Source organism: Canis lupus, chromosome 3, assembly GCF_048164855.1.
Source record: "Canis lupus baileyi chromosome 3, mCanLup2.hap1, whole genome shotgun sequence".
NCBI classification, from domain to species: Eukaryota; Metazoa; Chordata; class Mammalia; order Carnivora; family Canidae; genus Canis; species Canis lupus.
In genome coordinates this window covers 24,283,430-24,306,273 of record NC_132840.1, presented here as the reverse complement: position 1 = coordinate 24,306,273, position 22,844 = coordinate 24,283,430, and the positions used below count along the sequence as shown (strand labels likewise).

Genomic DNA, 22,844 nt, shown 5'->3' with positions numbered 1-22,844 from the left:
GACTCACTGCATGTTATGCAGTTGTTATGGCAGCCCCAGGAAAGGAATACACTGCCCTTACCCCAGAGCTGCTCCAAAGACCTTCAGGATCCCAGGGGCATTTCCAGGACGAGATCAGAACACTCAAGCTTCTCTAAATGGTGTGAGCATCTCTCTGGGGATGAGGGACGTCCTCTTGGCTGGTGGCCACACAGTGGGTGACCGGGTGGGGTGGGACAATGCAGGGGCAGGCTGGCCTAGGTGCCTGCAAGCCTCATCTACTTCTGGGAGGGGGAAGAAGGAAGAGGGTATAAATAGAAAGCTTGCGAGGCCACAGAACAGGTGAACAAGCAAAACACAGCCACGTGTCCTCTGAAATCCACATGCACAGCACACGGTGCCTTCTGTTCACGCACCACCTGGCCTTCCACGCTCCCACCAAGCAACAGACAGGGGAGCACAAGCCTCGTGTAAGGCTGGCAGTGTGGGCCTGGCTCCCAATTCCCCGCTTCCTAACTGCTCAGAGCCTCCGCTTCCTCGTCTGTAACACTGCAGGAACATAAGAGTTGACATGATCGTCCCCACCCACTGCTTCTCCAGAGGGCCTTCCACAGGCTCACTGCCACCGAGTCTACCTTGTCGCCACCCAAGCCCAAGGCTGGCAGAGAGCCCCAGGCAGGCACGTGGCACCAGCCTCAAAGGCAGCCCAGGAAGGCAGGCCAGCTGCACGGCCAGGGAACAGCCCCACGGCTGTCGGGGCAGGCTTGGTGCTGTGTCCACCGCCCAGAGCATGCCGCGACACCCTGGCAGCCCTGAAATGGCCATATCAAAAGGGACCAGACACTCCGATGTGGCTCATCCAGCTCTTCGTGGCACTGATGGAGGGACATGGCTGCCCAGGGTCACAGAGTAGGCTGTTGCAGAGTGCGTGGCTTCCCCCTCTTTGATTCAACTTCCCATAACTGCTGCTCAGAACTCCCGGGAACCTCAAAATTCCGGCCTGTGTCCTTCCTCCCCACCTAATGAGCCTCCTGGAGGCCCCCAGAGGGAAGGAACCCTCCCCAGCTCCGCCTCCCCCGCTCCGGGCCGGCTGACACCGTCACCGCTGTGGCCGGTCAGCCGGGTCAGCTGTGGGTTCAGGGTTCGTGTTCATCAATCCTACCGCGGCGGGTTTAAGCACGCCTCCACCGCCGCGTGGACGGGAGCCCGGCTCGGCGGGCACCCAGCCCTGACCTCCGCCCTTTCGTCCACGACGAGTGGGTGCGCCAGGCCCCAGGGGTCGGTGTGACTCGCGGCGCGCGCCAGACGGGTCCCGTGGGGAGGCCTCGGTGGCCACGCGCTCCCTCCCCCGCGGCCCGCGCACCTGTCCTGGGCGTGGCCCCGAAGCACCGCCCCCCGCCCCGCCCCGCCCCCGCCTCGCGCTGGTTGGCCCCGGAGCGCGCTATGCTAATGAGCCGGCCCTCGGGCCACCTGCCGGCCGCCCAGCCCGCGGGCACCGGCGGACGCGCAGGGGGACCCGCACCCGCCGGGGGGCCATGCCGCGCTCCTTCCTGGTGAAAACGCACTCCAGCCACAAGGTCCCCAAGCACCGGCGGCTGGAGACGCAGAGAGGTAGGGGCTGCCGGGCCCCTCGGGCTCCCGCCCCAGGTGCGAGGAAACCAGTTACCTTGCCCCGGAGCGGGGGCGGGAGCCGGGTGGCTGGGTGGCCCGAGGGTGCCTCGTCCACGTAGGGGCTGAGCAGGCGCGGGTTCTCCCCCCACTTAGATAAGTTTCGGGCCGTCCCCGTGCGCCCTGGGGAACCCATTCCAGCTGAGGGAGCCCCGGAGCCATCTTCCTTCCAGGGACCGGGTGGGGGCGCAGAGATGGAGGGGGCTTGGGGCTGGTGTCCAGGTGCCCCCCCAGAGCATCCAGAGGGGACCAGAGGGTGACCCACGCCTCTGGGTCCCAAGGCCCAGCTCCTGTAGCATTCTCCACACCCTCCAGAGCTTCCTCACCCCTCCTGTGATCACTTTGCGCTGGACCTCCCCTCACCCCGGCGGGGGTTCCCCAGGGCAGGCTGAGCTCAGGGGCCGCAGCCCCCAGGGTGGCTCGGTAGGGAGACCCAGGTCCAGGACCCAGGACTGTCCATGTGTTCCCATTCCCTGCTGGGTGTGGGGACACGGAAAGGTTCCAGGACCAGAGCCATTCCCATTCCCCCCAGCTCAGTAGCGTCTTGTGGTAAAGTGCCCCATGGAACTGCTGGGTGGCTCAGGGGAGAGGGGAGGAGGGACACTGGGGTGGCCCAGGAGTGGAGGGCACCTCACTGATTCATCCTGAGGCGCACTGCCGTCAGAGGGTGCTTCCTAGGACTGTGCTCCTGAACTCTGCATTTTGAGATCAATTTAATGAGTCACCACCAGCAATTTCATAAAATGAAATAGAACAGAAACCATCAGAGTGCGGGGCTCAGGTAAAGGAAAGTTTTGTTTGGGACATAGTTGTTCACATTTTAAACCTATTGATTAGAGTCCAGTCGTACAGTGCACCCCGCTTCACCCTTTGAACATACAGATGGGGAGGGGAGACAGCCAATGACAAGTGTCAGAGAGCAGCCCTGTGGCACTCAGCCCCCTCTCCCCCAGCTGTCACTCCCTCTGTGTGCGGACAGCTAGGACAGCTAGGTGACCACTGTGAGCCTCTTTTTGCCATGATGTTGTCTCAGGGGAGACCAAGGTGCTGGGTCTGGGGCCCCTCACTCTCATTTTGAATAAGTGCTTTTTCAGGCCTCCCCAGTGAGCATCTGAAACCAGAGGAGATGGAAAAGCCTCTTCTCCCAGGAATTTGAATCCCAGGACCAATAACAAGATCAAGCAGACCCAGAGGGAGGGGAGGCATTTAAAGAACTAGCAGAAGCCTGGGTGGTGCCACCAGCGAGGCTGTCTCACTCCCCTGCCCTCACCCTGGGGTTGGCTCGGGCGATCCTGGGGCCAGGGTGGTGGCTGCATCCCAGAGACTTAAGAAGGGTGACTTTTTTTCCCAGTGGAAAGGCCCCCTGGTGGGGCTTCTGCGGGGTCCTATGCTCTCCAGGCATCCCAGGGCTGTCTCTCCAGAACTTCCTTAGCCTTTGCCTCTTAGCTTGCCACTGCCCACTCCCTCTTTCTGGGAGGACACAAACTTGGTGTGCTATTTTATAATTAGGGGAGTAAGGGGTGAGGTCAGGACAGAATGGAGGGTGGGAATCTTCCCTAAAGGTCCCCATTTCTCTACATCCTCAACAACATTTGTAATTGGCTATTTTAATTCTAGCCATCCTAGGGGGCATGATGTAGTATCTCGTTGTGGCTTTAATTTGCATTTCCTTTTCTGCTAATGGTGGCAAGCATCTTTTCCTGTGGTTGTTAGCCCTTTGTGTGTGTCTCACTCTCTTTAAGTAATCGTTATATCCAACATGGAGCTTGAACTCGATTAAGAGTCACATGATCTACAAACCGAGCCAGCCAGGCACCCTGCCATTTGCACATCTTGTTTGGAGAAATGTTTATTCAGATCCTTTACCCACTTTAAAATTCTATTATTTGTCTTTTTATTGTTGAGTTGCAAGAGTTCTTTGTATATTGTGGATGCTAGTTACTTATCAGAAATGTGATTTGCAAATATTTTCTCCCAATCTGCTAGTTGTCTTTCTCTACCCAAATCCTTGGTTGGCATGGAGGTAGAAATGGGGCCAGAGGTTGATGTCAACACATCTGGAGTAAGAAATGGGTTGGTTGCTGTTTGGAGATTTGGGCTTGGGGGTAATACAGAATGTAACCACTACCTGCCAGCCTGTTTACTCTGGGAGCTCCAGCCACTCTCATGCGGTCAAGCACCGGCCTGCTGGCCTACATGTACGGGAGAGACAGCTGGGGGACACTCTGGCCCTGGAGGCCATGGTGGCACCACTGAGGACAGCGCTTCCCCAGGTGCATTGGCGGGAGGTTGTGTGTACCTACATCACCATGGTGAATGGCGATCGGGGGTGATTAGGTGTCTTACACATGGTGGCCTGCTGCCAGGTGTTTGTTCTGAATTAGCGCTGTAGGAGCTTAGTGCCGCTGCTCCGAGGTGGGATGGGGGTCAGAGAGGCCTGCCCTGCCAGAGGGGAGCCTCCTGGGGCCCCATGAGGGCTATTCTGGGATCCCATAAGGCGCTTCTCCCCCTTTGTTTTTAGAGCACTGGGGCCTCTCCTCTAGAGCCTGGGGTCACTTCCGAAGCAGACATTCCACCTGTTAGCACCCCCCACCCCCCCACCCCCCCACCTCCGCCTTCAGGCAGAACTGCTGACAACCTAGAAGACAGGCTTGTGATCGGGCCCAGAAGGGCAAGGTTGAGGACAGTGTGTTGGGGCTCACATTCACCCGCACATTCTCTCTCCACCCTCCCTTCTAGACATTGATGGTGCCTGCTCTGCGTGCAGGGGGCTGGTGGTGCCCCTCCTCCTCCCGGAGAAGGTGGCCTCTTCCACACCTGGTGACCCTCCCCAGCCCTGGGACCGCACCTCCGTCATCGCCCGCATCTCCCTGCCCCTTCCACGTCATGAAGAAGCTCGGGAGGCCCCTGGGCCAGACCCCCTGGAAGTCAGCCGGGTACATGTTTGCGCCAGCCGGGCCCCCAGCGCACCCCTCAAAGACAGCCTGAACCACCTCAACCTGCCGCCGCTGCTAGTCCTGCCTGCTCGGTGGCCTCCAACCCTGGGCCCCCCTGGGGACCCAGCTCCAGACAGAGTGCGGGGGGCTGAACGGGCACCCCGTGGCCCGGGCGGCTTCCAGTGCTTGCACTGCCGCAAGCCCTACCACACGCTGGCCGGGCTGGCCAGGCACCGGGAGCTGCAGTGCCATCTGCGGGCGCCCCGATGCTTCACCTGCAAGTACTGCGACAAGGAGTACAGCAGCCTGGGCGCCCTCAAGATGCACATCCGCACGCACACGCTGCCCTGCCCCTGCGCCATCTGCGGCAAGGCCTTCTCCCGGCCCTGGCTGCTCCAGGGCCACATCCGGACCCACACAGGTGGGTCACAGAAGGCATCTGCTGGGGGCCAGGGTGATGCCTGGGGGCTAGGAGAGAAGGGAGGGGCGATCTTACCAACAGAGGATGGACTCTCACACGAGGCTTCTGCTTCCCTGTGTCCCGGTTCCCATAGTCCCACAGACCGGACTCCCAGCCCTGGAGGCCAGAGTCTGCAGACAGGGTATGGGTGGGGTCGCACTCCCCCTGGGGGTTCCAGGGGGAGGGTTCTCCCCACCGCTCCCTGCTCTTGGGGACCCAGGGGCCCCTCCACTATGGCTGTATCCCTTCACCCCTGCCACTGTCTATGTGGCCTCTGCCTGTGTGCGTGTCCACCTTTCCCTCTGCTGTAAGGACACCAGTCCTACTGGACCAGGGGACACCTCCAGCACGATGACCCTGTGTTAACCTGACCACATCTGCAGATGCACTGTTCTCTGATAATGGGGTTATGACATAGACATATCATTTCTGAGATACATAGTACAGCCCACAACACCCGGCAGAGGACAGGATGCAGCGGGCTTTGGTGGGTCTGCTGTGTCACCTTCCCCAGCCTTCTGGAACTCTGGAGCAGCAGGAACAGGGGAGGGAGGAAGGCTGGTGCCTCTCAGGGTTCTACAGGGTGCTGGACTGGATGCCACTGCACACGGGCAGTGAGAGCAGATGAGTCCCCAGTGGCATTCTTATACTTGCTAGGGTTGCCTGGGGACCCAGCTCCCAACAGAAGGACTTTGTCCAAATCTCAGACGTGCCTGCGGGTGGCAAACTTGGGGGTCCCACAGACCAATTGAAGAGCACAGATGTTGGCAGGGGACTGGGGCCCAGAGCAAAGTCATCCCTGGTGAGAGGGTACCAGAGCACAGGAAGGGACAGAAGGGCAGCTGCTGGTGGATGAACAGACAGACACAGATGAGCCGAGGAAGGGGGGAGATGAGCACTCACACCTGAAGGAGGCCCAGGAGCCTAACCACTTGGTCTGTAGACCAGATATAGCTGCCCACTGCTCGACCCAGGGCAGGGGTTTGAACTGCACCACAGCCCAGGCTCAGCAGGAGAGGGACAGGCGGCCACAGACAGAAGCCCAGGAACCAGACTGGAGGCCGAAGCCCTTGGCTGCAACACAGCCTCCTGTGCCTGGATCCTCCCTGGCCCTGAGTCCCGGCTCTGGAACAAGGACTCTTCCGAGCCACATCCAGGTGGAAGCTGAAAGGAGGGTTTCTCAGGAGCCCTTCCCTGGGCTGAGGTTGGGTTTTCTGAGGCTCTTCCCCAAGGGTGTCAGTGAGCACCCCACCTCACACCATCAGGAGCTCAGTGTTCTCGGTCATGGAGTGTTGAGAGGCAGGGATGAGACATTTGGGGGCCTGTGGGTACTGCAGGCTGGTGCCTCTCACATGGGCAGTGAGAGCAGATGAGCCCCCAGAGGCCCCCTTACACTTGTTAGGGTCATCCTGGGGGCCCAGCTCCCAACAGAATGACTTTGTCCAAATCCCGGGTCGCCCTGATTGGAGATGCCCCACAGACCACAGGGATCTTAAGCCATTCCTAAAAGAAGCAGAGCTGCTTCTCCTGTGAGGGCTGGGGCTCATCCCCTCCAGCCCGCCTTCACAGCCAACTTTGGAGCCTGGCTGCCGCCACCACTGTCCTTCCATGGGCATGAACACCTGCTCCCAGGGCTTGTTAGGGGCAGATCTGGGCAAAGGGCCCAGGAGGGCTCTGGCAGAAACAGAAAGATCTAACAACCGTGCGAGCCCACCAAAGAACTATGCTAGATCTTCCTCTGAGAAAAGGCTTTAGATGCTGCAGTCCTGCGGGGTGTGACTTTCCACCTTGTTCCCAAGGGGCTCTGACCCTGACCATGCATATGGACCTGCTGGTCCTAGGGTTTCCTCCTGGAGCAGGTGCTGAGGCCCCATCCATCAGGTATCTCCTGGGGAGGAAAGGGGCTAAAGGAAAATAAATGCAATGGAATGGGCATTTGGAGGAGCCAGAGGGGCTTATTCATTTATTTTTTATTTATGTTAAAGATTTATTTATTTATTTATTTATTTATTTATTTATTTATTTATTTATTTATCTTGAGCCAGGGGAGGAGCAGAGGGAGAGGGAAACAGACAAGCAGACTCCTCGCTGAGCACGACGCCTGACACCGGGGTTCCTCTCACAACCCTGAGACCATTACCAGAGCCACCCAGGCACCCCAGGGCTTACTAATTTATAAACAGGGACCCATGAACCTGGGGCCAGGTCTGGTGACTAACCAGATGGACACTCACCTGGCTCTCCTCTTCCTCCCCCAGGTGAGAAGCCGTACACCTGCTCTCACTGCAGCAGGGCCTTCGCCGACCGCTCCAATCTCCGGGCCCACCTGCAAACACACTCTGACACCAGGAAGTACCAGTGCAAGCGCTGTGCCAAGACCTTCTCCCGCATGTCGCTCTTGGTGCGTCACCAGGAATCTGGCTGCTGCCCTGGCCCCTGACAAGGGCAGGCTCAGTGCAGGTCAGAGGGACAGGACTGCCCCCCGGGAGCTACTGGCCAACCCCACTCCTGGGAGCCTGGGCAGCTCAGCCCCACGGCTGCTCCACGGGGTTCCTTCTCTGTCACTGCTGCCGCCCACTTCCGTCCAGAACCAGAGAGGCCCAGCGGGCTGTGAGAGTGAGTATCAGAGGACTATGGTGGAACCGGGAATCGCCGTTCTGCTTCTGACTTACTCGGGTTTCTGGTTCTGTTCTCCCAAGAGTTAAAGAGTGGTGGGGGTGCTGGCCAGCATGGACAACTCCTGCTCTTCTGCTGGCCTTCGTGGGTGGAGCTACCTCATGGCCCACCTCCACCTGCTTCTGGTCTGGACTCCAGGCCTCCCGAGTCACATCAGGAATGCACACAGACACCCCCCATCCCCACGCCACTAGGCTGTCCCTGAGGGCAGTGGCTGGTGGATGTGGGCATGCTAGGACGGAGCTGGGGCCCTGCCACAACCACAGAGCCGTGAGGAAACCTCACCCCTGCCTGTTATGTCCTCCAAGGCTCTGAGTCTTGCCCACTCCCCTGGCTCTACAGAGGAGGCTGAGCTGGGTGGGAGTCATTCTCCACAGGCAGCAGATACCTGGGCCTCTGGCCACAAAGTAGGGGAGGCAATGGCAAGGGCGAGGAGCCGTGAGGTGTAGGGACGGAGAGCAGGGCTGGTGGGAGGCAGGCGGCGACAGACGAGCAGGTGAGCAGAGGCAGAAGGAAGGAAGAGACCGGAAGTGGGAACAGCATTAGCAGTGAGAGAGAGCAGCCACAGGGTGTGGACACGCTGGGGTGAGGGTGCGAAAGCAGAGCTGGGCAGGCCCGAGGAAGGTGCTGTGGGCTGCGTGTGTCTGTATCGGCGGGCGGCACAGAGGACCGTCTTGTCCTGGGTCTGCACAGGTCTCTGTGAGGCCGCTGCATCGCCGGGAGCTGCGTCCACAGATGCCCGTGGCACTTTCGCCTCTCCTCTGCCTGCCCTCCCCTGACACCACAGGTGTCCCCCAGCTGAGAGATGGGCAGACCTTGACACTGCCCAACACATGCCTCCCACACCGACTCAGATGCCAACAGGAGACCCCTCCCCAGCATCCCGCCCCCAAGAGGCGGCCTCTTCCCACCACCTGACCGCCCAGTCACCTGCTGAGCTGGTCCTTGTCTTGCCAGCGTGTCTCCCCGGCTCCAGCTGACCCCTGGAGGGCAGCCTGAGTCTAACGGGGACTGATTGAATTCTCGACACCCGGAGGGGACACCTGCTCCTCTCTGCAGGAGAGTTGGCTTGCTGCCAGCAGCTCCACTTCTGGCCCAGACTGAGGGACAGTCAGGCACCTTGGTCCTGGCCCTGAATGAGGCCACAGGGTGAGCGGCAGAGGCCCCGTCTCAGCCCCGGCCATGCAGGCCTGTTGAGGGGCATTCATAGGCCCGTGCCAGGCCACACAGCACCTGCGGATCCCGCCAGAGGCTTCTCACGGCTACAGGGCTCTGCTGGCTGGTTTGATGACGGCCGTTGTAGGGACCTTGGGGACATCCGAGAGGAAACTTGACCGCGATCATGGGCTTCTCTGGACCAATGGTGACCTTGATGACACTGGCCACCCAGAAGGGCCACAGCTCCAGCACGCACCAGACTGTGTCAGCAGGTGGAACGAAGATGCTCTGGGAGAGCCACGCTCACGTTCCCAGGCCTGCACTGCAGCCTTCCCTCCACAGGGATCAGCTATCCCTCCAGGGACAGACGGTGTGAGCAGGAGGCAGCGCTGAGATAGCAGTGTCCAGCAGCCTTGAGGCTGTTGTAACAAAGTCCCATGTGCCGGGAAGCTGGAACCACGGAAACCTGCTCTGCCAGAGTCTGGAGGCCAGAAGCGCGAGCCCGAGGTGCCTGAGGGGCTGGTTCCGTCCGGGGTCTAGCCCCAGCTCCCACTGCTTTGCCTTTGTCCTTGACATTCCTTGGCTGACAGACCCATCGCCCATCTCTGCCTCCACCTCACTTGACTTCTTCCTATGTGTGTCTGTCTCTGTGTCCAAATGTCCCTTTCTTGTGAGGATGCCAGTCATCCTGGGTTAGCACCCCACCCTGACAACCTCAACTTGACCATCTGCAAAGACCCTTGTTCCAATCAGGCCACATCCTGAGGCCCTGGGGGTCGGAATTTCAACACCGCCCACCCCCAACAGCTGATGTGAATACAGTGTTTGCCTAGAGATGCCTGGGGGGGGGGGGTTCCTGTGCTTGACCCCTGACCTCTCAGTCATCCCACAAAGGATGGACGGGCAGCTGATTTTAAGTGATGGATTTACTGGAAGCCCCTCCTGTGCCCGTTGCCTCCCGTCCATCGTCCCAAGCAGGGGCCCTGCCCTCACCAGATGATCCTCCCTCCCAGCAGTCTCTCATGTGCTGGGTTCCTCTGCAGAGCAGGTCAAGCCAGCAATCAGGCCTATGTCCGGCCATCTCACAGGAGAGCTTTTTTTTTTTTTTTCAAATAGTATCCAGATGCCTGAAGGAAGCTATATTGTAGATTGTGTTCTATTTCTGGGCCCCGATGTCTAAATGAGGCGATGCACCTGTTGGGTATGAAGGAGGGAATTTCGCGGCCCTAAAATAAAGTCGAATGCTTGCCCTTCTGGGCCGGCCCATGGAAAATGCTCTTATATTTATATCTGGACTGGCAGAGGGCAGGGTGGTGGAGGCTGGCTTGGCACAGGGGGTGAAGAGAGGCCCGAGCACCTGCCCAGGAACCAGCGGAGGATGAATGGGGGAGATGGTCCACCAGCAGCATGAGGGCTGTAGTCAGACCAGTGGGAGGCCACAGTGCCCTGGCTGCGCAGGTCTTGCCCCCTACCACCCTCGCCTTTCCTGGTTATGTTGCCTTGTCGTCAGAATTCACTGGGGACAGCCATTTACAATTTGGCTCTCTGAAACCTTCTCCCAGCACCTACAGAACAGGAATCAGGAAGGAGGTCAAAGCTTCATGCATTTCTGTCCTGAGAGAAGCGGGCATGACTGGATCTTTTCTCCAGTGGCTGCTACTTGGGTCCCTCCACCTATAGGCTTTCTTTTTCCTATCCAAATTTTACTGATCATGTTTCCCCTCTTCACCCTAAAGAAGGCCTTGCGGTCACCCCATTCCAAGGCAGGAGCAAGCAAGGAAGGGACCAGAGGTCCCGGAGCTAGGAGTGGCCTGGTGACCTGTAGCTGAAGCGAAGGCCTAAGAGATCAGCAAGGATTCTGGACAAGAGGGAAAGCATAACAAGATTTCCAAGGCTGGGGACCCCACATTTCAGCATGAGAGGTGCCCTGGGTGATGGCCTGAAGGCCACAGGCAGGGTCAGCACCAAACACTCAACCAGGAGAACCACTGTTCTCTGACTCAGATGCTAGCGCCCAGCCCCCACGAGCTCAGGTCCTGGAAACAGGTGCAAGAGGGACACCCGGTCTCTTGGTGGTCCCGTCGCTTGCCGCACCCCCCGTTCAAAGAAACCTCACTGCTGATGCTGCCGACACACTAAGATTATGCCTTCGCTTCCAAAAGCCTGGAAGATTCCATAAACATCATTTTGACTCGGAATATTCCAGGGGGTTCTCTGGGAGTTTGAAAATAGCCCACTAGTTACTATCTATATTCAGAGAGCCCACTCCTGGCCTGCACTCGGTGGCTAAGTATAGCTCCCTGGCAGAGTTCAATGGAACAGAAGTTTCCAGGCCTCTGTCACTTGCAGATGGCATGACATTCCAGGGACAGTCCTGCCAAGGCTCAGGGGGGCTCCAGGACGGCGGGAATAGGCTAGGGCATCCACAGTGGCTTCCCACCCCTGAGGGAGGGGGTGTCTGTGCCACTCGCTGGCAATTGGGGCTCCTGGTCTGGTCCCCAGGTGAGGTGCTTTGGTTCCAGTGGAGTCAAACCCACTATAAGGCCTTGGCTTCCACTTCTGTAAAAAAGGAATCATGCTAAACTCTATTTAGAATTCAAGAGAGCACCAAATACATACAGTAGTTAAGAAAAAAAAGACAATTAGGATGCCTTGGATAATACGGAACAGCTAACTTCACAGAAATCCTCCACCTTTGCCTCCTCTGAGGATCCACATGCACTTCCCGCCCATGATTCCCCTCCTGGCTGCCTGCCCAGCCCACTGCACTGTAGGGAGTGTCCTCAGGGCCCAGCAGGTGCTGGGCAGGGCTCCAGTACACTGCGGTGCCAGGGTGGGAGGGCTGGGGGGCAGGGACTCGGGGTCCGTTCCCATGACTGGGCGCATACATCTCTGGGGCTGCCTTCCCCTGTGACCTCCCTCACTGTCATGCCCCCTAGCCCCAGGCTGACCTGAGGGCCTCTGTCCCCCTCTCTCCCCACACCTCTGCCCCTTGGGGCTACTCTTCTGCTCCCCTGTAAAGATCCACTGGTCATCGGGGTTACCAGTCCTTAAGGAAGACGCAGAATCACTTGCTTATCTAGCTTAAGATACCCTCCTTTCCTTCCTCTGGGAGCAGGTCTGGGCTCAGGACACAAGTGATACACTGACCTCAGCAACGAGAGTCGGTAAGGAAGATGGTCCTGGAGCCACAGGAGCCTGAAATCTGTCCGGTCACCTTGGGATGCAAGCGTCCTAAATTGGCCAAAAAGAGGCTGGGATCGGGGACAGTCAGAGGCCCCATTCGGCTGCCAGTCCCATGTGAGCATCAGATGAGGTGCAGCCCACTGTCCCTGCAGCTCATTACTTGGTGGTGGCCATCTCTCTCCTCCTCCCATGGGACCCACCCCTGCTCTGCCAGCAGGGCCCATAAGAGGTCGCAGCCTCCCTCCACAGAAGGGGAGACCTCTCACTGCCAGGCGCACACATTGACAGCGCAGAAGCAGAAGGGGTTTCCCTTCTGGCAGCCCCGCACACTGCCTCAGGGCCCTGGCACTGCACCACCACCACCATGTACTCACGGAGAAGCAGGTGTAGCCTGAGAATGTCCTGAGTTGTTTAAATCTCAACGCTGTGTCCTGGTCCCTGGAGTGTTCTGAGTGAGGACATGGGAAGTGTGCAGAATCCCTCTGCTGCCGCTGAGGTGCGAAGGTCACAGAGCAGGAGATGTGGGCCCGGTCCCCTGCAGGCATATTCTCAGCAAAGAACCAAGGGAACCTACTGCATTATGGAGAATGAACAGTACTTCCTACTCGTGATAATATCTATGATTTTAAGCGAAAATGACAATTCTGGAAGCTATCTTTTGGCAGCTTTCCATGCTTAAAGACTTTTCTTTTTTTCTTTGTTTTTTTTTTTAAGGATTTTATTTATTTATTCATGAGAGACACACACAGAGAGAGAGAGAGAGAGAGAGAGAGAGAGAGAGGCAGAGACACAAGCAGAGGGAGGAGAAACAGGCTCCATGCAGGGAGCCCAACATGGGACTTGATCCTGGGTCTCCAGGATCAGGCCCTGGGCCGAAGGTGGCACCAAACCGCTGAGCCACCTGGGCCGCCCCTTAAAGACTTTTCTGATGAGAAAATGATTTTTTAAAATTATAAAATGAAACGTCAACATATGGAGGTTCTGGATAAATCAGCGAACTTATATTTTCCTAATGACTGATGCTGATGCTACAAAATCCTGCCTGGGCTGGAGACCCTGTGTACAAGACAGATTTCCGTGAAACAGAGCCCGGGATCTGTTCACCGACAGGTCAGATGCCACAGGCTGAGATGCAGCGTACCACCAGAGACGGGCCACAGGTACCTGAAGGCTGGGAGCGTGCTTCCATCTACACGTCTGTGGAGACAGGCTTTTCCTGAGCCACATACAGCAGAAGCAGACAGGCTGCTGGACCCAGGAAACCAGACACCCAGATTTGCAAAAATGCAAAACAATGCCACTCTCCTAAAACTTCGTTTTGGAAAATAGTTACCTTTCACACAAATACCTTTGCACACAATGGGTTTATGATTGATGATTTTTAAAAAGATTTTATTTATCTATTCATGAGAGACACCCACAGAGAGAGGCAGAGACACAGGCAGAGGGAGAAACAGGCTCTAGGCAGGGAGCCTGACATGGGACTCGATTCTGGGTCTCCAGGATCACGCTCTGGGCCGAAGGTGGCATTAAACTGCTGAGCCACCCAGACTGCCCTATGATTGATGATTTTAAATGAATGTGGTTGATAATCTTTAAAACAGCATCACCTTTAATTCCTGATATGGGTAGATGGCGATGCCCCCCATATGGGGAGAGAGTGCTCGGGTGCGGAGTCTAGAGTGTGAAAGCCTTCTGGAGACATAGCTGGGGAACCATGTACCTTACCCATATGTGGCCCCAGTGTGGGAGCAGGAGCCTCTGGGGGCTCACAGACACCATTCGGCCAGGTGCTGGCAGAGAAGCTTGCACCCGTCATGGCAGGAGGGGACCACTTGGCCTTGTGGGTGATGTGAAGGGGTTCTTTGGGGGTAACTCTAAGTGTGTTTTCTGCTTTTACCCACCAACTTTGGAAACGAATCCAAGGCCACATGACCCTTCATACGCGGGCAGTGAGAGACTCTCGTTTCACAGGAGCCGCCGCTGCCTGGGTCGCGCATTTTCTCACTTACACCAGGCTCTTCCTCTGTTCTCCTGCCACTGCCTCAGCTCAAGCCCTGTGGTTTTGGCCCGACTAGTGGGATGCTCTTCCTGGGCCCCAATCCCTTCTTCCATTTGCACCTACCGCCCTACACCCAGTGTCGCTCCAGCCTCCTCCAGCTCCCCGGCAGCCTCAAGTTCAAGACCACGATCCTTGGAATCATGTAGGAGGCCACCTTCTACCCTGAACCCCACTGCAGGGGAGCAGTCCTGTAAGTCCAGCAGTCCAGCCACGGGCCTGGCCTATGTCTGATGGTGACAGGTGCTCAGCAAACATCAAGGGAATGAAGGAAGGTGCCTGGCTGGCTCAGTCAGTAGAGCATCCAACTGTTAAACTTGGGGTGATGAAGTCAAGCCCCACATTGGATGTGAAGCCAAGTTAAAATTAAGGGAATGAAGGAACAGACAGGAACAAGGCAGAGGCTTAGTCTAGACGCGCCTTTATTATTTTTTTTTCTTTAGTCCATTTCTGGGGACAGTCAGGGCCTGTACCTTTAGCACAGACATGATAACCAGTATCAGGCTGGGGGTGGGGGGACAGGCGAGCAGCCCACTGTGCTGCCCCAGGTTGGGGGTGGTGGAGGACAGCACATGCGTGTGTGACCAAGCGGGTGGGCAGCCAATGGGGGTGATGGAGGCAACACTCACTCTTCACCATTAGCAGCCATGGCAGGGAGACGCTGGGGTGAGTGTGGAGCGGCAATGCTGGTGGCCCCAGCTGGCAAGGCTGCTGAGTCGCATGAATGCAGTAGGCAATGGTGCATTTGAGCTCACTCTGGAGAGCAGGCACCACAGAAGAAGCTGTGTCACTCATAGATTTAACCACACAAACACAGTTTCTTCTGGAAGGTGGCAGCACTTACCTGGGCGCTTCTGGGGCTGATCATAACCAGCACTCGCTGCAGGATGACACAACAGGACATCGCAGGGCCCTTCCAGGCCTTTCTCCTCCACCAGAGAGTTCGCGCAGTTGGCAGTGGTGGCTGGGATGTAAATCCACACACTCTGGCTTCAGAGTCTGTGATCTCAGCTACTGAACCATGTTGCCACGCTTGCTGAGACATTCTGGGCTTTCTTTTCTCTTGGAAATCAGAAACAGGGTGATCTGTGATCAGGATGGCAGAGGCTGTTCTTTCAAGGGCGGCAGATAGTCAGAGGGTGGCTGGGGCAGGAAGGGAAGCCGCCCCAGGGCTTCAAAACACTTCCCCAGCAGTTCTGGGACCCGAGTGTGAGAAGCAGGGCTCTCCTCACCTCAGCCCAGGGGAAGAGAAGGGGACCTGAGCAGAAAGGACAGGTGGCTGGAAAGTACAGCAGGATGCTCGGGATCTCACCGAGCTGACTGGGCTCTGAGAAGCAGGACAGAAAGGCAGGGAAGGAGGAGCTCAAAGCGAATGGCTGGGACCCAGCAAGTCCAAAGGCAGATTTGGGAAGATTTCTTGTTGCCACTAACAGCTGGGCTTGAGAACCACACAGGTAGCAGGTAGCCTGCCCAGCACAGCACCCGGCACCCAGCAGGTGCCTGACAAATACTCGACCCTCCACGTTCCATGACTCACAGCTTTGGTCCTTCTGCTTTACAATGAGACCATAAACCATTCCTGCTGGAACCATAAACCTTTCAGGGAAAGACCAGCAGCAAGAGGCTGGTAGGTACCTCCTAAGAGCAAGTGCATGTAGGGCCGAGTGGGAGGTGGTGAAAGCTGCATGGAGGCCCCCATCACCGTCTACAGTAAAGTGTACCCAAATCACCTGCAGAATGCCCTCTTCCGCTAGGAGAGTACCTGGGGACTACAATGTATCCTAACTGCCCTACACTAGGGCTGCCGTAACTAACCCCACAGGTGGGGCTTAGAGCTCAGATCACTCCTTCCCAGTCCTGGGAGCTGCAGGTCCCAGATGGAGGTGTTGGCAGGCTGGTCTGTGCTGAGGCCTCTCTACGTGGCCTGCACACTGGCATCTTGTCCTTATGTCCTCACGGGGCCTTCCATGCATGTGTGTGTCTGATTTCCTTAGCTCCCCCAGTCACTGGGATCAGGGTCCACCCTCCTGACCTCACTTTATCACCTCTTTAAAGACCTTCTCCCTAAACAGAATCACATCTTGAGGTCCTGGAAGTCAGGACATCAACAGGTGAATTTTCAGAGGACAACTCAGCCCCTAAGAGCTCCCTTTCAAAACCATGTAATGTTATTTTAACAGTGGAACACCGACATGACCCCCCAGGTGCCAGCTCTGCCCACTTTCTAGATGGGAATGCTTGGTGAGCCTGGGCAGGTAGAGAATATCAAACATGCCTCACTGAGCTGCGTTTAAGACAATAGTCTATCACAAGCATAAATAAGGTAATTCATGTAACGACTCAGTCTCCAATGCACGGGCTGGGGCAGTGGACAGAGATGGGCGGACAGCTGGAGGCTCTCAGGATCCGGGGGTGGGAGACCCAGGAGCACTGAACTCTGGTCCCTCTCTGGTCCCCAAGCAGGAGGGAAAGGCAGCAGGGTGAATATACGCCCAGAGGAACTAAAAGCAGGGACCTGAACAGGTATTGGTACACCTGTATTCACAGCGCATCACTCACAGTGGCCAAAAGGTGGAAGCAAACTAAGTGTCCGTCAGTAGATGAGTGGATAAACAATGCAGTCCATCCACACGGTGGAGGATCACTCAGCGCTAGGAGAGTTGTCGTGACACCTGCTACAGCATGGATGGCCCTGGTGGACACTCACGACAGGACAAATGCTGTAAAACCCCATTTATATGAGGCCCCTAAGAGAGTCAGATCCATAGAGGAAGATGGGGGCACTGGGGGTTTGGGACAGAATGGGGAGTTAGCATAATGGGGATAGAGCTCCAGCTGTGAAAGATGGAAAAGTCTGGGGATGGGTGATACTGGTGTTTGCATTACGGTGTGAATTGTTCTTAATGTCCCTGAGCTGATCAAAAAAATGGTTAAGGTGGCAAACTTTAGGCTACATACATATTATTTTTAAAAAAGATTGATCTATTTAGTTTGAGGGGAGAGAGACAGAGAGAGAGAGAGAGAGAGAGAGAGAGAGAACACATACGGCAGGAGGGGCAGGGACAGGGAGAGAGAATCTCAGGCAGACTTGGCACGGAGGACAAAGACCCACTTGGGGTTCAGTCCCAGGACCCTGAGATCACGACCTGAGCTGAAACCGAAACTCAAGACACTCAACTGGCTGAGCCTCCCCACCATGTGCCCCAAGGCAATGTGTATTTTAGAACAAATTTTTTTAATGCTATAAAACAAAAAGAGAAAATCTGAGGATCATGGGAGATACTTTAGGCTTACAGGAGTACACTTTGCTCTTCATTCTTGGTACTCAGCTTTGAAATTTCAAGCTTTACTCCCTATTTTCCACCATCTTCGAAATACTTTAAAGGACCAAGTAGAAAATCAGAATAATGTGACTTCCGATTTATCATCCCCTCTGTGACCTAACAGGTGTTAACCCTACCACTCAGAGTTGGAAAAAATATAGTTATTCACTGAAGAGGCCCTATGAGGAGTTACTTCATACGTGTGGGTGAGGCCTACAGTGAAGGTGCTAGCGGGGGATCTACGTACAGCCCACTCTTAGGGGGCTGGTTCGTTTAATGTTCTCTATTAAATACGGGAGGAAAAAAAAAATAAATAAATACGGGAGGCTTTGCCCCCAAGCACGTGGTCACACAGGGAACAGAGCATGATTTACATAGTCACGATTAACAACAGAGCAGTACCTAGGGAGGCTGGGGGAGGCAGGAATGTGGTTGGGATGGAAGGGAACCCCTTATTTCTACGCAGCGGTCAGCAACAGATGCTCCCCAGAACTGAAAGAATATGGGACATCGCTCTCTGCCCATGGACTCTGCCGAGTAAGCATCGCTGAGGTCTCCCCTCCCACTGCCATCATGTCTAAGAGTTTCCCAAGAGCCTGAGCAGCTGCGGAAGCTCTTCACCAGAGGTTTGAGCTTTGAAACAACCGATGGAAGTCTGAGGAGCCATTTTGAGCAATGGGGGACGCTTACGGACTGTGTGGTAATGAGAGACCCCAACACCAAACACTCCAGAGGCTTTGGGTTTGTCACGTATGCCACCGTGGAGGAGGTGGATGCAGCCATGAATGCAAGGCCACACAAGGTGGATCAAAGAGGTGTGGAACCAGGCAGCTCGGGGGGCTCAGCGGTTTAGCACTGCCTTCAGCCCAGGGCCTGATCCTGGAGTCCCGGGATCGAGTCCCACATCAAGCTCCCTGCGTGGAGCCTGCTTCTCCCTCTGCCTGTGTCTCTGCCTCTCTGTTTCTCATGAGTAAATAAATACAATCTTTTTTTTTAACGAGTTGTGGAACCAAAGAGGGCTGTCTCAAGAGAAGATTCTCAAAGACCTGGTGCCACTGAACTGTGAAAGATTTTTGTTGGTGACATTAAAGAAGACACCGAAGAACATCATCTAAGAGATTATTTTGAACAGTATGGGAAAAACTGAAGTGACTGAGATCATGACTGATTGAGGCAGTGGCAAGAGAGGTTTTGAACATTTGATGACCATGACTCTGTAGACAAGACTGTCATTCAAAAATACCACACTGTGAATGGCCACAACTGTGAAGTAAGGAAAGCCCTATCTAAACAAGAGATGGTTAGTGCTTCATCCAGCCAAAGAGGCTGAAGTCGTTCTGGAAACTTTGATGGTGGTTGTGGAGGTGGTTTTGGTGACAATGACAACTTTGGTCGTGGAGGGAACTTCAGTGGTCAAGGTGGCTTTGGTGGCAGTCAAGGTGGTGGTGGATACGGTAGCAGTGGGGATGGTTATAAAGGATTTGGCAATGACGGAAGCAACTTCGGAGGTTGCGGAAGCTATAATGATTTTAGCAATTAGAACAATCAATCCTCAAATTTTGGATCCATGAAAGGAGGAAATTTTGGAGGCAGAAGCTCTGGCCCCGATGGTGTTGGAGGCCAATACTTTGCCAAACCACAAAACCAAGGTGGCCATGGTGGTTTCAGCAGCAGCAGCAGCAGCTATAACAGTAGCAGAAGGTTTTAATTACTTCCAGGAAACAAAGCTTAGCAGGAGAGCCAGAGAAGTGACAGGGAATCTACAGGTTACAACAGATTTGTGAACTCAGCCAAGCAGTGGTGGCACAGCCTAGCTGCTGCTTCAAAGAAGACATGTTTTAGACAATACTCATGTGTATGGGCAAAAAAACTCAAGAACTGTTTTGTGACTAATTGTATAGCAGGTTATTTTAGCTTCTGTTCTGTGGAGAGTGTAAAACATCCCAACAAAGGGTTTTAATGTAGTTTTTTTTTTTTTTTTTTGCACCCATGCTGTTGGTTGCTAAATGTTAACAGTCTGATCATGACGCTTAATACATGTTTAAAAAAAAAAAAAGACATGAAAAAAATCAAGAAAGAAAGAATATGAGCAGGTAATTTAGAAATATGGAGGAAAAGATTTGAATAGTGGCCGCCTTTGGGAGTGCCTATTGGTTAAGGGTCTTTTTTTTTTTTTTTTAAACAAAGTCTGTTTTTTTTTTTAATTTTTAAAATTTTTAATTAATTAATTTATGACAGTCATAGAGAGAGAGAGAGAGAGAGGCAGAGAGAGAAGCAGGCTCCATGCCCCGGGAGCCCGATGTGGGACTCGATCCCAGGTCTCCAGGATCGCACCCTGGGCCAAAGGCAGGCACCAAACCGCTGCGCCACCCAGGGATCCCCTGGTTAAGGGTCTGACTCCTGCTTTCAGCTCAGGTCCTGATCTCAGGGTCATGGGATAGCACTCCATTTCTGGCTCCATGCTCTGCTCCATGCTCTGCTTAAGATCCTTTCTCCCTCTGCCTCTCCTGCTTGTACTCACTGTCTCTCTAAAATATAATAAATAAATAAATAATCAAAAAAAATATAATAAATCTAAAAAGAAGGGAGGGAGGGAAGGAAGAAGGAAGGGGTGCCTTTGATGAACCAAAACCTGGAGGTGGTGAGTATGGAAACGGCTTGGTAACTGAGTTTAAAATCATGTATATACAATATGGTCTTGGTCTTTTCAGGCTTCTGTAACAAAAGATACCACAGACAGGGGCAGGAGGAGGTTCATAAACCGCCACTGATCTCTTGCAGCCCCAAGGGGCTACAAGTCCAAGCCCAGGGTCTTGGCTGGTCCTGTGTCTGCGGAGGACCTGCTTCCTGATTCACAGACGGTGTCCCCTTACTATGTCCTCACAAGGGCAGATGGGGCATAGGCGCGCCCTCTTGGGGCTCTGCCCTCAGGGCTCTACTCCCATCATGAGGCTCCCACCCACCTCCTGACACCATCACACTGGGCGTGGTCCAACATAGGAACTTGGGGAGGCGGTTCGCTCTGTTGCCTTTTTTTTTTTTTTAAGATTTTATTTATTTATTTATTCATGAGAGACATACAGAGAGAGGCAGACATAGGCAAAGGGAGAAGCAGGGTCCTTGCAGGGAGCCTGACACAGAACTCGATCCTGGATCTTGGAAATCACACCCTGAGCCAGAGGTAGACCCTCAACCACTGAGCCACCCAGGCATCCGAACTCTGTTGTCTTAATAGATGTCCGTGCTGTCCTTTGCACCACAACCGCGGCAGAAACCGAGGCTCACAGGTGACCTGTCTTCAGAGAATATACCGTGACTGCAGCCCACAGCAATCTATCATCAGTCTTTCAGAACACGTTTTAGTGGCTTTGCACAAAACAGAAACACAATTGCAAGAAAAACCTGAAACAATAACCATCAGAAATGCAAATGTAAACAACGAGATACTATTTTTCACCATCAGACTGATGAGCTGTGCACTGAAGGCGTGCATACTTCTACACTTTGGTGGCCAGGCTTCAACAACTGATTCAACATCCTTCCAGGAACTTGCCAACAGCTATCAGAACTACCTGACATGGGCAGCCCCAGTGGCTCAGCGGTTTAGCGCTGCCTGCAGCCTGGGGTGTGATCCTGGAGACCTGGGATCGAGTCCCACGTCGGGTTCCCTGCATGGAGCCTGCTTCTCCCTCTGCCTGTGTCTCTGCCTCTTCTCTCTCTCTCTGTGTCTATGAATAAATAAACAAGTAAAAAAATCTTTAAAAGATAAAAAGATTTTAAAAATTTAAAAAACAAAAACAAACAAAAAACTACCTGACACATGCTACTTGGCCAGGTGATTCCCATTCCTGAAATTTCTCCTACACAAAAAGCAGCTTATCCTACTAAAAAATTGGTCACCACATAACTGTGCTCCAACAGGAGGTGAGTAGTAAAAATTAAGGCAGAGACACCAGAACCAGGGAGCACTTCTGTTCTGAATTAGGGTGATCTCCAAGAGGCACCTACACGGGGAAAAAAGGTCTTGCCATTTATCAAGCATAAACTGGTGATAGAAAGATACACAAAGCTCGGGCTAACTCCTAACACTTCCTGGAAGATAACTGGGTGGTGGTAGAACTCATTCTGAATGTCACAACTCCACTGAAATTGGAGCCATTTTAAAGGTAAAAGTGTTTACAACAGGAAGGGGAAACTGGGAGTCATGGTTTAATGGCGAGGACTTTCAGTGTCAGATAAAAGTTCTGTGGCTACATCCTGGTGATGGCTGTAAAATGGGAATGTACTTAATGCCACAGAACCACACCCCTGAAAATGATGAAAATACTAACTTTTGTTACAAATATCTTATAATAAAAAACTTAATGTGCATATAGATACGGCAACTCATCCTAGCACTGAAAAAAAAGATCCCTGGTTATCTGAGCTTAAAAAAAAGGGAGTGATGGGGGCACCTGGTGGCTTAGTTGGTTAAGTGTCCAACTCTTGGGAGACCTGGGTGGCTCGGAGGTTGGGCGTCTGCTTTCAGCTGTGGGCATGATGCCCAGACGGGGATCCAGTCCACACCGGGCTCCCCGCATGGGGCCGGCCTCTCCTCTGCCTGTGTCTCTGCCTTTCTCTCTGTGTCTCATGAATAAATAAATAAGTAAAAAATTTAAAAGCATCCAACTCTTGACTTCTGCTCGTCATGATCTCAGGGTGCTGGGATGGATCCCCCAGTTGGGCTCCACACTCAGCGGGAGTCGGCTGGAGATTCTCTCTCTGCCTCCCCCTCTTCCACCAAAATAAGTAAATATATCTTTAAAAAAACCGAGAGGAGGAATGAGGCTTGATAGAGTCTATCTATGAAGCAATTCATCCCTTAGCATCCCCCCAACCCAAAGGTGCTGCCCAGCACAGGTCAGGGCAGAGGTGCAGACCGCATACGGATGCCAGACCGCAGGGTACGAGGTACCCCAAATGGGGAGCCCGGGGGGGGGGGCGGGGAGGGCCGTGCGCACCGCGGGGACGGGGGAGCCCGGGGGGGGGGGTCGGGGAGGGCCGTGCGCACCGCGGGGACCGGGGAGCCCGGGGGGGGGGGCGGGGAGGGCCGTGCGCACCGCGGGGACGGGGGACCCCGGCGGCACCCTTGGCGCGGTCACCCTGTCTGTGGTCCGGAGCTGCTGAGGGGGTCTGAGCTCCTGGCCGCCTGGAGCCAGCACCGCAGGGCGGACCCTCGGGGTCGGGTCCCTACCGCCTCCGCCTGCGGAAACCCTCCGCTCCGCCGCAGCCCAAGCTTCCTCCAGGGAAGTCGGACTCCACGCGCCTGCGCAGACCCCCGCGCCTGCGCAGAGCCGGCGCCTGCGCAGACTCGGCGTCCGGGCTTATTCCCGCGCTTGCGCAGAGCGGGCGCGCGGCGT

At 54.9% G+C, this 22,844-nt stretch overlaps 1 protein-coding gene and 1 long non-coding RNA gene across 11 annotated transcripts; one reads left to right on the top strand and one right to left on the bottom strand.

Moving 5' to 3' along the window:
- Positions 1-1,454: 1,454 nt before the first annotated feature.
- SNAI3 (snail family transcriptional repressor 3) lies at positions 1,455-10,792 on the top strand. Its single transcript, XM_072819565.1, has 3 exons — positions 1,455-1,590; positions 4,387-5,004; positions 7,302-10,792. The coding sequence occupies exons 1-3, from the start codon at positions 1,515-1,517 to the stop codon at positions 7,481-7,483; spliced, it is 876 nt and encodes a 291-aa protein (XP_072675666.1). The 5' UTR covers positions 1,455-1,514; the 3' UTR covers positions 7,484-10,792.
- Positions 10,141-22,777, bottom strand: LOC140630051 (uncharacterized). Of its 10 annotated transcripts, XR_012027861.1 has the most exons (7): positions 22,545-22,777; positions 21,018-22,065; positions 14,967-15,184; positions 13,228-14,878; positions 12,438-12,636; positions 12,028-12,111; positions 10,141-11,436 (listed from the first exon to the last, which is right to left on the bottom strand). It is a non-coding gene; the product is annotated as an uncharacterized lncRNA (long non-coding RNA). The 10 variants fall into 10 exon arrangements; XR_012027852.1 differs by having other exon boundaries at positions 13,228-15,184; XR_012027855.1 differs by having other exon boundaries at positions 13,228-19,973; positions 21,900-22,065.
- Positions 22,778-22,844: the final 67 nt, after the last annotated feature.

Coding starts and splice junctions, on each gene's coding strand:
- SNAI3 (XM_072819565.1), top strand. CDS start 1,515: ATGCCGCGCTCCTTCCTGGTGAAAACGCACTCCAGCCACAAGGTCCCC. Junction 1,591..4,386: donor GCGGCTGGAGACGCAGAGAG/GTAGGGGCTGCC, acceptor CCTCCCTTCTAG/ACATTGATGGTGCCTGCTCT. Junction 5,005..7,301: donor CCACATCCGGACCCACACAG/GTGGGTCACAGA, acceptor TTCCTCCCCCAG/GTGAGAAGCCGTACACCTGC.